Raw genomic sequence first — 16,070 nt, 5'->3', positions numbered from 1 at the left:
TATTATGTTAACAGCATGGGGTTCACGTCACGGTTTCTCATTCCCATCAATAACAATATTGTATAAAAAATAACAGAATGCATCGCCGCCGACGGGGTCGTATCACCCGTCGCCATCTGCAGGTGCTATATTATATCATCCCGGTCGGCGCCGCGTCCTTTTCAAATAAAAGATTATACTGTGCAAAGGGGTCGTGAACACGTACAATGTAACAAAACGGAGTGGTGTTTCACTACGGTGTATTATAACATTAACCCTATGTTACTGCGGGTTTACGAAAGGAAAAATAACACAACCGACGAGAGAGAATTTCGACGCCACGATGTCGGGAAAATGATGTACCTAACATAAAAGTATATTATATATTATAAAATAAAATATTTCGACGATGGCGTCCCAATATATTATGACTAACGGCTAAATGAAATGTTATTTAAAAATTATTAACGCACTAACACAATCATAAGATGTCTTATTGACAACAATTTCCTTTGAGTAAATAATTTTTAGCATTAAGAAACATACATAATATTATTATAGAATCTATATTAAAATCGAACGGTGAATATACATTAAAACGTGAAGATAAAACAGTAAAAAGTTTAAATAATTTAACACTGAAAATGCATGTGCTGTATTGTTATATAGTTATAAAGAAAAAAAATACTATTTAATACTTGAAATATTATATTTAATTGTAGTTTGTAACAAATTACATAATACACACAATATGATAATACCATGATGCAACATATTATTTTACACATTTGTTGTATAAAAATTAATAGATCTTAATATGAAATGTATGAGAAAAAAATGTTTTAGAAATGTATAGTTTCGCTAAGCTTAATAATTACAGCTAGTCTACAGGACCTAATGCCTGTAAATAAGATTAAAATTGTTATCGATACGACGATACTATTTGCAGGAAATAATGCAATTTAATAATAATACATTCGAACATACTTTATATGTGTATCGTATATAACGTGTTAGATTCATTATTAAAAAAAAGTCCAGAAAAGTTTATATTCATAATTAATAATTACACTATAACCTTGGAGCTAGTATAGGTATATACATTATCCATAAATTATACAAAGAAAATAAAAAAAGTGGGTAAGTGGGTACTGCTCTGCTGTACATTAGGTGCCGTGTGGATCACTATTATATATTATAGGAGTGTTAAATGTGAATCCAATGATAGGTATCATTGTATAAGGATAACGATTCGGAACGATGATGATTTGTCAGCTTAAGATATAATTTCCAGTGGTTGGTGAAAAAGGTGGTTTATGTTGACATTTAAGTTCTTTTATAATTATTGTAAGCTAAACTTATGGAAAATCTTGTATTAAATTTTAAATTCTTAGCTACTTATACAACAATTTTTATGAATTATACCTACAAAAAATTTGCAAATATTTATAATTTTGACGAATTTTTGTTAATATTTGAACTTCAAATGTTAATAAAAATATTGTGCCTATGTATTCTTTTAATTTTTTAATCACTATAAGAATAACTTAAGAGGAACTTTGTTTTACATTTTTTCATAGATATGAACACATCAATTTTCATGATTTTTCGACAATAAAATTACTTGCACATTTTCCCGATTTTGACATAATTTCGTAAAAATTTAAACTATAAACGCTTATATAAAAAAATTGTGACTTACGATTTTTGATTTTTTTTTTTTAACTTAAATAAGAACAACTTATAAGGAACCTTGTATTAAATTTTCAAAAATTTTTGGTTACCTATCCAACATTTTTTTATCAACATTTCAAAAAAAAAGATTAGGTTTGGATCATATTTTACGCTTATGGGATACAGCCGAAATATTGCTCTATATAAGAACAATAATGTAAAATTGATTATGAATTTTTTTTTTGTACTCGCTAGCAATTAGGTAGTTAACCACCGACCCATTTTAACTGTAAGACGAAAATTCTCTTGCTTCACTACTACATAGTATAGGAAATATTACAAAATAAATCAATTACCATACAAACATTTATAGCTTCTAATTGAGCGATTTTGTTTTAAAAGAAAAATGGTTAATTACTGTATTGAAGTATCAATCAATACAGATGTCAATAAATTTATAATTCTCATAGTATTAGAATAACATGATATATAATAAGTGGATCTACAAAATTATGTTGTTCATAAATATTGGGTTAAAATTAACTATATAGTTTCATCTTTACAATTTGACAGTTAATATTAATGAATATTATAAATAATAATATAATATAATTTAATTATATTATAATATTAATATTATTTTATTTATTCAATTTAAATTTAAATTATTCTATTTTGGTCTATTTTAGGCCTATTTTGGTACAATATCTAGGGTACCCTAAAAAAATTCCAGATGGAATGTGTGTTAATCCGATAATAATACATATGAAATGAATGTTACCATTCCAAAAATCTTTTTCTCTTTGAAATCTCATCCTGTTTTGTTCTTGAAAATGTAGATAACAAATATTAGGTCTTGGAAATAATATGTTTGATTTAAAAAGTTTTCATGTTTGTGAAACATATTAAAGGTTAGAATATTAAAGAATTTTTATTTTAATAAAATCATTTAATTCAGAGAATCCTTAAGAAGTTAAACTAGAAGCAGTGTTACAATAAAAAGTGTGTGCTTTGGATAGTGCTTTCTCCCCTCCTTTAGGATTAAAAAAATATAAAATATTAGATTAATTTTATTTTTTTCCTGAATATTTTATCATTAAAAAATGTAATACAGAGTTACTAATCAAACAAGAAGATAAATTAGATATTGAAATTAAAATTTATAGAAATTCTGTACGACAAAGACACAGACATAATTACATGCATATTAACAAATACACATATTTGCATATGTAAGATAGTAATATTATATAGGTACTAAAATTTTTTCTTAACTACCTAGTATAAGTATATTTCACTAGACTTTGAGTTAGTACTTAAGACTAAAGTTAGTATAAAGGATAAAATTATTAAGTTACTTTAAAATGGCCAGGTTCCAAATCATCGCTGTCAGTTTCTACTTCTTCAGCTCCAGCGTTAATTGCATGTTCTATACAATCTTCTGCTGCATTTGTCAAATCTGGTGATGGCTTAGCTATTAGGATTCCTTTATGAATAAATAAATGCTTAGCTCCAGAATCACAATATGCTAAACTGTTAATAAAAAAAATATATATGATTAATAGTAATACATAGAGAAATTCAAGCAAATTATTTTTTTTTGTATTTTTGAGTGATCTTATAAAACCACCCATTACAAAACTTTTAGAGATGATTTACCTACATGATACACCTACAAAATAATTTGCAAATATTCATGATTTTGACGAATTTTTGTCAATATTTTAACTTCAAATGTTATAAAAAAAAATTGTGCCTATATATTCTAATAATTTTTTAATCACTATTATAATAACTTATGAAAGTTTGTATTAAATTTTCAAGTATTTTGACTCGGCCAAAAATTTTTCAGAAAAATTGAAAATTTCAGTTGCCTATAAATAGCTCAAAAAAAGTCAAAATATTTTGAAAATTAAACCATGTAAATAAAATGCCAATCTTAATAACTGGTGAAATTTTCAAGTATATATGACTAATATTTTTTGAATTATAACAAATATTTAAAATCATTTGCGGATAAATCATTATCGTTATGATACTTCGTAAAAATTTAAAATTCAAACGCACTTAAAATTTTTCCTATAATGATGCTTCGAGTTTTCTCTATAGATACTTGAAGGAAAACTTAGTGCTGTATTTTTAATCCTTAGTTATTAATACAAAAAATTTTATGATTTTTCAAAAATTTTCGCGTTTTCGACAGATTTCGTAAAAATTTGAACTATAAACACTCATAAAAAAAAAATTATGACTAACGATTTTTAATTTTTTTTAGCTACAATAAGAACAACTCGTAAGGAACCTTGTATTTAATTTTCAAGTTTTTTGGTCATCCAAAATTTTTTTATCGACATTTTAAAAAAAAAAATCTCATAAAAATCGAAAATTTCAGTGGTCTATAAATAACTCAAAAAAAGTCAGCATTTTTTTGAAAATTTAACTGTATATAGATAACACTAACATCAACATTTGGTGAAAATTTTAAGTATTTACAGTGATTAGTTTTTGAGTTACAACCATATAAAAAAATCAATTTTTTTGAAAACTGTTAGAAAATGTTTACTTTTGACCTCTATAATGCACCAAGGATATTCACTTTTCTATCGGAAACCACCCCCAAAGTTTGAAATTGAAGCATTATTTCGACTAGTTATGCTGTACACAGACACAAAAGCAAAAAAAAAAAAACACACATCATTGTAAAATCAATACATTCATCACTTCGTTCAGAATCTAAAATATTGCTATCTTTTAAATAAATAGTTTATTACAGTTTAAAATTCTTACCCTGATTTTCGTACTAAAGTGTTTAAATTTTGCTTTAGTAGTCTTACATTTTCTGTTAATGATTGAACCAGTATAATTGAACCTCTAGGTCCTTTAATCTCGTGCCAATGTATATCTGCTTTACTATTTGACTGAAAAATAAATTATTTATAAAATGTTAAAATGATAGCAAGTGAATTATATTTTGATTAGGCAATGCATTTTTTTAACACTCTTCAATTGTTATATTTAACATTATTATATTGTAATAAATTAATGTGATTTAAATTTAAATATTGACATGGTTTACATTAATTCAGTTAAAAAAATATTACATTCTCAAAAACATTAAATCAAACTTATATAAGTTATTTTCATTTATAATAAATATTTTAACTTTAAGTTTATTAAAACAAAAATTAATTAGATATGAAAACTAATTGCTGGATTTATTAACTTATATTTGTACTTGTGTTTTTAAAGTATTTAAGATAGTATCTTTCGGCATACTGTTCTTTTTGGCTATTTCAATTATTGATGCCAACTTAGAGTTGGTTTCAGGATTTGAATCATTTTGTTCTGAAAAAAAAATAATATATTAAATGAATTAATCATATAAAATGTAACATAGGTACTTTAATATATGTTTTTAAAAAATTGAATTATTAAGAATTGTATTAACCATAAACATGTTCAAACTTCAATTTCCAGTTGAACCAGGAACGATTAGTGCCCTAATACTTAGATAGTGTAGCTAATTTTTATTTTTTAAACATATTAAATACATTTTAATTGTATACTAAAAACAATGTAATATTTAAATCAAGTTGTATGTGCACACAACCAAATGTGTTGAATCATTTTTAAATCACTGTGGTCAACTCTTTTATTGGGTATCCACCCAACCTATGGCTATGACTATGACTTATTCAACATAAAGATTTTTTAACTGACTTCAGTTAACTAATATAATACAGCAAATACGCTGTATGTCAGTTGTCTGAATTTCGTATATAATTTGTTTTGTATACTATGTTATATTATAATATCTATAATGTGTAAAGCAGTCACCCATCTACCACTTAAAAAAGTTCTAGGGTGTTTACTCCACTAACTATATGCCCATATGTGTTTGGCACCACTATATACCTACAACATTAATGTACTAATTTCTAGACATATATTTTTAAAGTTAAAAATGAAATTTTAAATAATTTAAAATAAAATGCTATAAATACAATATTATATATAAAAAGAAGAAAACACAATACTCAAAATTAAAAAAAAAAAAGGTTGACTTATAAAAAAAATTGTATATACATATTATATTAATACTCTGGTTATTATCTCCCACCGATGGCGTGGATAAAATTAAACCAGATAAGAACTGAGCAAGGAAGATGCAAAAGCCTACTCTACAGGTGGGAAATGGAACAATCTTCTTTTTGCTCATGTGGAGCTGACCAGACGATCCGACATATCGTCGAAGAGTACCAAACACAAAATTTTAAAGTGGTGGGTGGAAACTGCACAAAGCTAGGACGTAAACAATGAACTGGATAACGAGCCTAGAGTTGCTATTATAATTCATTTTCTTGTTACTATCATTTTCTTTTTTTAAATGATTTCATATTTTTACCTAAGTTATTAATTATTTAGCTATGTGATTCTTTATAGAGTTATTGTTATTATTATTATTTAATGCTTTATTATCATTATTATTTTTATTTATTTGTTTTTTTTCTTTTTATCATTAGTATTAATCCTATTACCTTTATGCAAATTCAAATGAGCCGATAGTCATAAGTAAAATAAATAAAATTAATTAATACATAATGCATATATTATGGGACTTCATGGCTACATACAAACTTGATAATATATAAATGTAATACAATTTTAATTAAAGAAAAATTATAAATGAATTCTCTTATTTCTCATAATTTATAGTTATAGTAAATAATATTTTGAGCATAATGTTTTTATTAGATAAATAAATCAACAAAATTGATGTAGAATGTAGTAGTAAACAAAGATTTTTAATTTTATTTCACTATTACGACAAATTAAATGTTCATGATCTCCACAAATATATTGTTATAATTAAATATAATAAATACAAATTTGAAATTTTACTAAAAAAGATCTATAAGTCCCAAAAAAGATTGTGGTTGAGTTTCAACTCAACTAGCTAGTCCCATGAGCATGTATATAGTATTAACCTATGTGTTACAGTTTAAATATAAAAATATAAAATTACAAATCATAACCACTAATTATACAGCACATTTAATAGACAATGGTTTTGACTATTGGCAAACAAAATTAGAAAGCAACCTAAAATAATACATAATAATAATAGTATAATATACAATGCCTAAAACAAAATAGATAGAAGATTTTATCTGATCACAATGTGATCATAATATACTATAATATTTATGACATGAATACTTGACATTAAAAATTTGGCATTACTATAATATCTTGCCAAATTATATATAATATTAGTTACACTATTTTCATAAGACAATAAAGTAGTATTGTTAATCCAACACATATATGACTAAGTATTGCAGAATTAACAAAAAACTAGTATTTAAACAGAAATTGAGTAAAAATTAAAATTTATATATTTTCATAACACTTTTATTGAATTATGCATGTATATGTAATTCATATCACATCACTAACAAGCTAATAATTTTTGTTGAAATCCCAACAATACTTTCAAAGATTCAATTTACATAGTTATTAAAACTATAATCAATAAACAAAATTATCTATGGATAATATGTTAAAACTTAAAAAAATATCAGATCACGGGGGTGAAGAAATATTAAGACCCAACTTTATAATAATTATTAACTAATGTAGAATACCTAAGTAATATGATAAGTTAAACTATTAGTATTCGTATAACTTAGTTGCCTGAGTTTGTGATAAAGTTGGCAAAACATTAACTATAATCTGAATTTAAATTGCTAATAACATTTTACAAATATACCTCTAATAGCTAGTTTCATCTGACGACTAAATTTGGCAAACAATAGTGATTTCTGCTGGTCGTTGGCCCCTTTTATGTGCTTAATATTGGACCATTTGTTATGACCAGCGTTTCTCTTGAGCACAATATTACTCAAGGCAGCACGGCAGAGATCAGCAACGTTGAAAAATGTATTTCTGTACATAATAGAATGAGCATAAGACGTATATTTCTTAAATCTTAATACTTTGTGCTATTAAATTGTTATAATTAATTATACTAATACTAAATTTTTATATTTTCAATAAAAATACAAGCCACAAGGCTATAGAATCTATTATCTAACACCCGGTGATAACTGATAAGTTATATCAGTTAGGTAGTTCTCTTATCACTTATTATTGACAATAAGCTTAAAGATATGAGCGTCTCGCTGTTGCATCTTTAATTCTTTTTGGCTACGGCCTACGACTTACGAGTAGAAAACTATAAAACTACTATAACTAGCACGAACGAATATGACCATATATATATAAGATAGTTGTTCCGAAAAAATTTAAGTGAGTCGGTCTGCGTATCGGTTCATAATAGAACGTTCTAGAAGTTACATACCTATTGTATCACAAAATACATTTAATCATTTTAATCTATTCTGTGCATATGTCTATTACTAACGATAAGCACCAAAGCATCGAATATTTCTCCTTGAAAATTCTGATCGATCAATGTTTTCCGCAATACATTGCATTACCTATACAAGCAATGCTTAAGTTTTCTGTGTATTTCTATACATTTTATTTATATTTAAATACTTATACTTATATTTATAGACTTATGTACTTATATACTATGAATATATGAAGTATATGTTTCTACAAATTATACTAATTAATATTGTTTGTTTGCTGCTTGGAAAAATATAATTGTTGACTTATTGATGAAAACAAGGCGGCATCTAGTCGTTGTAAATACCAATCTATGAATATGAAATAGTAAACATCATGGAAGATAGAACATTTAACATAAATCTATAATGAAAACAATATATATTATATATTATACAAGAACATTGCGCAGCATACCCTGCAATCGGAGTGGCTGAATAAAGCTAACAATATTTTTATAGAGTATTTCAGCCTAAACTGTTTATATCGACCGAAATACACTATATACGAAAAATATCTTGTGCGAAACAAATTTTACTGACCGATGACAAATATTAATATATGCGACTTATAATTATTATAGCTATAAAATATAATATACACTCATTTGTGTATACTATAAAATAAAGAAATATGCACAATAAATTAACAAAATAGATAAATAATTAAATGTACTTATATGTATCGCATACTCGCATTAACTCGGTAGTCATTATGTAATCATATTTAGCATTATATTTAATCGGTTTCATGAAATGGAAAACCCAAATTTTTTATATTAATTTAATTTTTAATTTACTAGGTACTGTTCGCAAAATTTAAATAATACCTTAATATTTTCTTATTATAATTAATAATTATATACATGGTTATAAATACTTAAATAGGTATTAAACATAATTTTATTATTTACAATATGAATGATCGCTCGAACCTATTATACTTATAGAACTTATACTAGGATCATCCAAAATAAAAATAAAATATAGAATTTTACCTGAATCGCAGTCGTATTGTGCTCATAAAATCGATAACACTCGATAACGGATGTTTACTATATTATGTACATCAAGTGTACTACACAATGTCACAATACGCAACATAATAACACTAATAGCAATAATGAGTATAATATTTAGTACTTGTGTAGGTACTTCTGCAGATAATTTTAATTTTATAAAATTATAGCACCTACCACAGTACCATGACAACATAAATTTTTATTATAGGTACGTACTTATTTTTCTCTTACATAGAAGTGATGTACCTATAGTTGTATCCATCGTGCTATCGTATGCTTAGAAAATATTTTTCAAAACAGATTAAAATGACAAAATGTATACCTGAACAATATTTTATCATATAATCGATGATACAGGCTATACAGTCTTAGTACGTCGACTTCTTAAATTGTTCAACTTATATAATATTATATAACTTGTATATTTCATTATTTGAATTTTATTAGACGGTAAGGAAATAGGTAGTATTTAAAGTCTATAAGATTACCATTAGACTGAAAATATTACGGAAAATAAAATTAATAGATTTTGAATACGATTCAGTGACCATTATATATATAATTGTATATAGTTGTTTATATTATTTATTATATACTTTAGTACCAACTATACCAACTAATTACCAAGGCTTGTACAACTTTTAATTTACTTAGGTAGATACTTCATATTATTTTACATTGAAATTTTATTACGAGTTCCAGATATTAAATTTAATGTTTTTATTTAGTGAGTTTTGTACGATTATCACTATTTAAAAAAATTAATCTGTTTTTTTTTTTTTTTGAAAAATTGAAAAACTTAAATGTATTTATTGTATTTAAATTATATAGTAAATAATTATTTATTATAAAAATAAAATACTGAAATATTTGATAAATAAAATATGAATAATTTCATAAAAGTATTAAATATATTTTCAACTTATTTACTTGTAATCTAAACAATATCTTTAGTAATAATAAACATAATCGTTAACACATAACATATTAATAGGTACTTAATTATTTTGTTAACAAACATGAAATTATTTTAGTTTACATTGTACATTTTTACATAATATAAATATTAATAATATGTGTCATTTGCACATATTAATATAGGTATTCAAACTAAAACTAATTGATGCATAATATTTGTTAATAAACTATTAAATCTTGATGCTTGATCTTACTATATATAAACATATGATCAATTTATTTTTTATGTAGCGTTTTTATTTTTTTACAGCATAAATTAATTTTAAATAGGTAATTAATTTGTGAAGATTCGTTAGTTTTTAAGAGTGAACCTTATTTTTATTTCTATTGATTACCTACTATTCATTTTAACATTAAACTTGACTGTGCACTTATATGTTCTATGAAATTCATATGGTACCTATATTGTGTATGTATGCATTTGTTTTAATTATAACAATGTATTATTCATGTCACCAAAAAGTATTTCGTTAAAAATAAAATTAAGAGATTTATGATGAAATGATAAATTATCAAGAATTCAAGAATCTTTCAATAATTTCTCTATTATTTCATTTTTTTTATTTTATCAGTTATTAACCTACAATCTAGTGCCTACTTACTACTTATTATTAGGTCTATATTATATAGACTATATGACTATATAATAGGTACTTGCCATGTGTGATGTGAATTCACATTTTATACTAACACAAACTATAAAGTACCTATCTAAATTTTATTTTATTTCTATTTCTTTGATTTCTTTTGATTTATAACATTACTATGAGCTTGCATAATTTATACTTGTTGTAAAAAATTAGTAGTATACATTTTACAGAATATTTTTTTTTATGTTAAATATATAACAATATAGGTATTTATTTATTCGTATGGCACAATATAGGTATAACAGTAAAAAGCTATATTAAAGTATCATTTTAGTTTGTATTAATACGCATGCAATACGTAATATTATAGTCATAGCACTGTATAGATATTAATTATTCAATTTATCGCTAAAATTATTATAAAACAATTTTTGTTTAATTTTGTGATCAATTTTTCATAATTTTATGGAGCAAATTGTATAATAGGAACTTTAAAAAAAAAATTAACAGGTAAATCCAATGTTAAAAATTTGAGAAATAAATTACTATTTGTAGCTATTTCGATTCTCGATAGGTACGATTACGATTAGATTACGTTTGTTATTTTCTATATTAATTGATTTCATTAATCGGTAAACCCGCGTCTGACAACGTAACGTCTCGCACTCTGACATAAAAATAGTATCAATGTATACCCGTATACACTATATAACATCATTTTAAATTAATTGGAAAATACCTAAAAATGTACCTATAGTTATTTTCGTGATTCTCGTTTCATTATTTACCGACAAAATAGGTACAATATTATATTACATTAGTGTATTTAAATATTTTAAAATTAACTGGTAGCCTGGAAATATAACACAAATAATTAAGGCTAGGATTTATAATAATATTATGCAACAGTTTGTTTTTTTTTTAAAACGTCTGATTATTTATTGATTAGTTAGTATTTCAGTAATGTCCACGAATCATCTCATGGTGATGTAAACGATGGTATTTTTATGTTGAAAATAATGCATATTATTGTATATTTAACTATAACAATTAAAAACGTGAAAAATGCATGTTTTATGATATTTTTCGTTACTAGAATTTTTACGTAATGTGACATTGAATCAAGTTTAAATTAATATAAGAACATGTTAAAATCTTACAGACGGTCGTTCAGTTTTGAACATTTAAAATACATGTAATTGTCTTGTGTAATACTTAATAATATAATATTTTATTCATTTCAAAACCTGTACATTTTTTTTTTTAGTGAGGATTTCATATTTTTTGAGTATAGAATATTAACTGTATATTTTTGCAATTTTTAATAATCCAAATGCATATTTTACAATTTTTTATTGCATATTAATCCTAGCCCTACTAATAATTATTCTAAATAATAAATAATAATGTATATTATAAATAATTTGTATGAATGATACTTCCTTAAAAAAATTATTGATTATTTGTTATTGAAATATACTTATTACATAGGTACCTTTTGTAAGATATAATTAGTTAAATAAATTAGGTTTTAATGTTGTGTAACATTTTTTAAATAATATCTAATAATAATATAATATTAATGTTATTATTTTTTACCCTATAAAGTGAATGAAATTTTATTTTCAAACCTAGCCTTTTAAGATATTTGACAGAAGTACAAAATATTAAATAATTTATTATGTTGGATATTTTTGGTGATTTCTAAAATCGTTAATAATAACTTCGTTGAAGTCTTTTAAATAATTATTGTAGTTTAATTACACGTTTAAGGTTTAACTTTCGGGAATTGGATTACGCATTTTACGCATCTGTATAAAATTTATCAACAATTGAAAGAAGGCCTCTGTGCCTGGACTGGATAAGAAGTTTAGTGGCTTTTAGGTAGAATATAATATTACGAGCGTTTAAATAAATAAACAGGACAATATATACATGACTTATTAAATAATATTACTTATAGATATAGTATCATTGACTAAAAATAAATAATATTTATTTATAATCAAACAATCAATAATAAGATAGGTATCTACTACTTACTAGCTAATTAATTAATTCCAGTTAATAATAAATTATAAAAGCAATCAAGTTAGGTTATAATAATATAATATGGAATTTAATTATAAAAATACAAATTTATAAACATTAGCCTAAGCGACTTATTAATGATAAAAATAAAATTAGTTTGAACGCGTATTCTATCATATAATAATTAATATACTACGTATGATGTTATATTGTATAATAATTATACCAAATGGCAAATATATGTCATTTGTTTGAAGACATTTTAATTTTAAATAGAAAAATAAAGTTTCAAATATTATTATTACATACATGGTAATTTTTATACTTCGGTTATTAAACGACTTTGTTATATTGACTAATCGTACTCAGAACTTTCAACGTTTTAGAAGATATTTATTTTTACATAATAAGCAGGCCTATCACAAATATAATTTTATAGGGTATATACTATTTAGAATTAGTGGAGCATATTATACGAATATGGTGATCGGATAACGAACGAATAAAAAACACGTGAGAACTCATCGGTAGGTATATAATATGTTAGATTTCTCCATTTTATAGATTTTAAATTTATGTTTTCAGTATTATAGATACCTATATTTATAAGTTAATATATAATTTAAAAAAATTAAAAAAAAAAAATCAAAAATCGTTAGTCACAATTTTTTTACAAGCGTTTTATGTTCAAATTTTTTTGAAATATTAAAATCGCAAAAATTTGCAAGTAATTTTGTATTTTAAAATTCACAACATTTTTAGTATTTATATCTGACATCTAGGGTTAAACAATTCGACACAAAGTTTTCCATCAAATAACTTAAGTAGTTAAGTCTTAAGAGAAAACTCGACCGTTAGTATAAGAAAAAATTTTATGAGCGTTTGAATTTTAAATTTTAACAAAATCGCATAACGATAACGATTTATCCTCAAACGATTTTAAATATTTATTATTCAAAATGTGTACGTCATAGATACCTGGAATTTTCTAGATGTTTAGATTGGCATTTTTTTTACATAATTTGCTTTGCAAAATATTTCGCTAATTTAAGGTTTATAAATAGGCATTGAAGTGTTAGTTTTTTTTTCATAAATGTCAATAACATTTTTTTGGCTAAATCAAAATATTTGAAAATTTAATACTAATATTAGTTTCTTATGAGTTATTCTTATAATGATTCAAAAATTATTAGAATTCATAGGCACAATTTTTTTTTTATTAGTGTTAGAAGTTCAAATATTGACAAAAGTTTGTCAAAATCATGAATATTTACTAACTATTTTGTAGTTATTAAAAATGTATAAATATGATTGTATAAGAAACTAAGATTTGAAAATTTAATACAAGATTTTCAACTAGTTTGGCATACAATAATTATAAAAGAAGTTGAATGTTGGTCAATTAAATAATTTTATTTTAAGTTAAAATTTTAACGAAAACAAAAATTTTCTTGTAAAATAGGTAACGATTTATTATCAAATAATTTTAGATTTTTATTTTAGTTAAAAATTACTAGTCGTACTAATCGTAGAAACTTGAAACATACACCAGTTGTTTAAATTAACATTTTCTGTACATGATTTAATTTAGGAGTATTGTTTATTCTTCATATTATTTTTACAAAAATAATATGAAGTATAATTATTACACAAGAATAATAATTTAACTTTTATGATTTATAACTTTATAAGTAACCACAATAGTCTATAGGTACCAAAAATGTACCATATTATACTATATTATACATGTTTTTAAATTTTTAATTTGATTAAATACATTTTGTCTCTATTTATCGTTACCTAATGCAGTCTAACCCAGCTACTCGTCAACCTCCACCGTTCTGAATCTAATCCGTACGCCATGATATTTCAATATACGGTGAATGACAATAATAATAATAATAATACTCATAGATACGACGTCAGCGAGTTAATAAACTTAATTTTATTTATTTTGTGATCATATTATATTATATTTATTAATCTCGATTGTCTTTCATAATATTACGTTCGATCGATCGCCGCGCGAAACAGCAGCTCATATATCTATATATTATTATGTCCGTGTCACGCGTTTATCAGTTATCACGCATTTACCTGCGTTGTTTGTGGTGGGGTGGTGGCGGCGGCGGTGGTGGTGGTGGAGGCAATAGTCTGACCACCTCCGTAGAGCGCGATCTTCGTGAAAACATTGTAGTAATGCAGTAGTATACCGCGGCCGCCGGCGCCTGTAGAACGCTCAGTCGTGTTTTCCAGGACAACTCGAAATTCGCTGTGACGCTGCTCGCAGTCTCGCAGGAGAATCTGAGCCTGATGGTTGGCTCTCCTTTACTCTTGTCTTGCGCGTCCGCACTACCCGATATTATAATATTTTAGTGATTCCTTCTGATGCAGCTTGCTGCGCTTGTGCGTGCTCGTTGTCCGATACGTACGATTTTTTTCCGAATCAATTTATTATTCATAATATTATTTTTCTCGATCGATCGATACGCGCCCTACGGATCCACGCCGGCCAGTCATTTCGTATTTCAAGAGGAAGCAGCGGCACTTCGTCGTCACTCGGGCTGACGTTCATTGACTCCGGCGAGTAACCGTAGCTGCACCGTCGGCTACGGAAAATACCGCTGACACATCCAACCATGGCTCCTCGATCCCGACCGAAAAAGCATCCGATGGAACCCAAAAAGCCGCCTCAAGATCCGACTCCATTACAATTAGGTAAACAAACTAGAAACACAAATGCGCGCTACGGCATTGGCGCTATTTTTCTGATACGCGTCGTCACGGGCTGTCTTCGACGCCCGACGGGTCGTTTACTCGGACGAATTGAACGTTATCCGCCCGAAACGTTATGTTACGCCTACGCACGGCGTCGTGTATCGACCGACTCTTCTCGTACGTTAGACTTATGACAATAATTTCCGATGTTTTTCGCTTCTGTTCGCGGCGCTGGTCAGTGGTTTATTTATCTTTTTCTCATCGGTCCCCGACGATTAGACGCTTACATCAGTGACAAGTAACAATTGATGAAGCCTTAAGAGTATTTTTTTTTCTTTTGTAACGACTAGGTCAGTACGTTTAAGCTGAAATGTTTTTTGTGTTTCAATATTTTTTTACATAAATTCACTTTGCCGGTTACTTATTTTTGTTTTAATTTAATTGCATAGTTATTTGAAAAATTGTGATACATCCAGTAGACGTACACTTCTTTGTTGTATCAAAAATGTCAAGCGTTGTGTGTGACGATATACCAGCAATCTCTGGATAATTTTGTATCTATTGTGACTTTTGACAACCCTATCTTTTTTAAAAGTCTGAAGTTTAAAATGATGAGTAACATCAATTTAAAAGAAAAATGCTTATTTCCGTTGGTTACCTAT

General features: G+C 25.7%; 2 protein-coding genes across 32 annotated transcripts in view; one reads left to right on the top strand and one right to left on the bottom strand.

Annotated features, from left to right (window-relative positions):
• Positions 1-2,985: 2,985 nt before the first annotated feature.
• LOC114126103 (translational activator of cytochrome c oxidase 1) overlaps positions 2,986-16,070 on the bottom strand; it is a 69,297-nt gene continuing 56,212 nt past the window's right edge. For 2 of the 4 annotated variants that reach the window (XM_050202522.1, XM_050202523.1), the window contains 4 exons: positions 7,427-7,602; positions 4,889-4,998; positions 4,441-4,571; positions 2,987-3,186 (listed from right to left, as the gene is read on the bottom strand). In XM_050202522.1, coding sequence (XP_050058479.1) covers positions 3,003-3,186; positions 4,441-4,571; positions 4,889-4,998; positions 7,427-7,445 — 444 coding nt within the window. In that variant the 5' untranslated portion in view covers positions 7,446-7,602 and the 3' untranslated portion in view covers positions 2,987-3,002. Of the gene's footprint in view, positions 3,187-4,440; positions 4,572-4,888; positions 4,999-7,426; positions 7,603-7,881; positions 8,043-9,067; positions 9,206-16,070 lie in introns of those variants that run through there. The other 2 variants (XM_050202521.1, XM_027989982.2) reach the window with 2 other exon arrangements.
• The window catches only part of LOC114126106 (putative uncharacterized protein DDB_G0282133), a 50,425-nt gene continuing 49,164 nt past the window's right edge, over positions 14,810-16,070 (top strand). For 8 of the 28 annotated variants that reach the window (XM_050202497.1, XM_050202518.1, XM_050202509.1 and 5 more), the window contains exon 1: positions 14,814-15,408. In XM_050202497.1, the coding sequence (XP_050058454.1) occupies positions 15,330-15,408 (79 nt within the window). In that variant the 5' untranslated portion in view covers positions 14,814-15,329. Of the gene's footprint in view, positions 15,409-16,070 lie in introns of all 28 variants that reach the window. The other 20 variants (XM_050202515.1, XM_050202516.1, XM_050202508.1 and 17 more) reach the window with 6 other exon arrangements.

The sequence above is a fragment of the Aphis gossypii genome, chromosome 3 (assembly GCF_020184175.1).
Source record: "Aphis gossypii isolate Hap1 chromosome 3, ASM2018417v2, whole genome shotgun sequence".
Lineage (NCBI taxonomy): Eukaryota > Metazoa > Arthropoda > Insecta > Hemiptera > Aphididae > Aphis > Aphis gossypii.
Note: the sequence above shows the minus strand (reverse complement) of the source record. Positions and strands in the feature narration are given on the sequence as shown.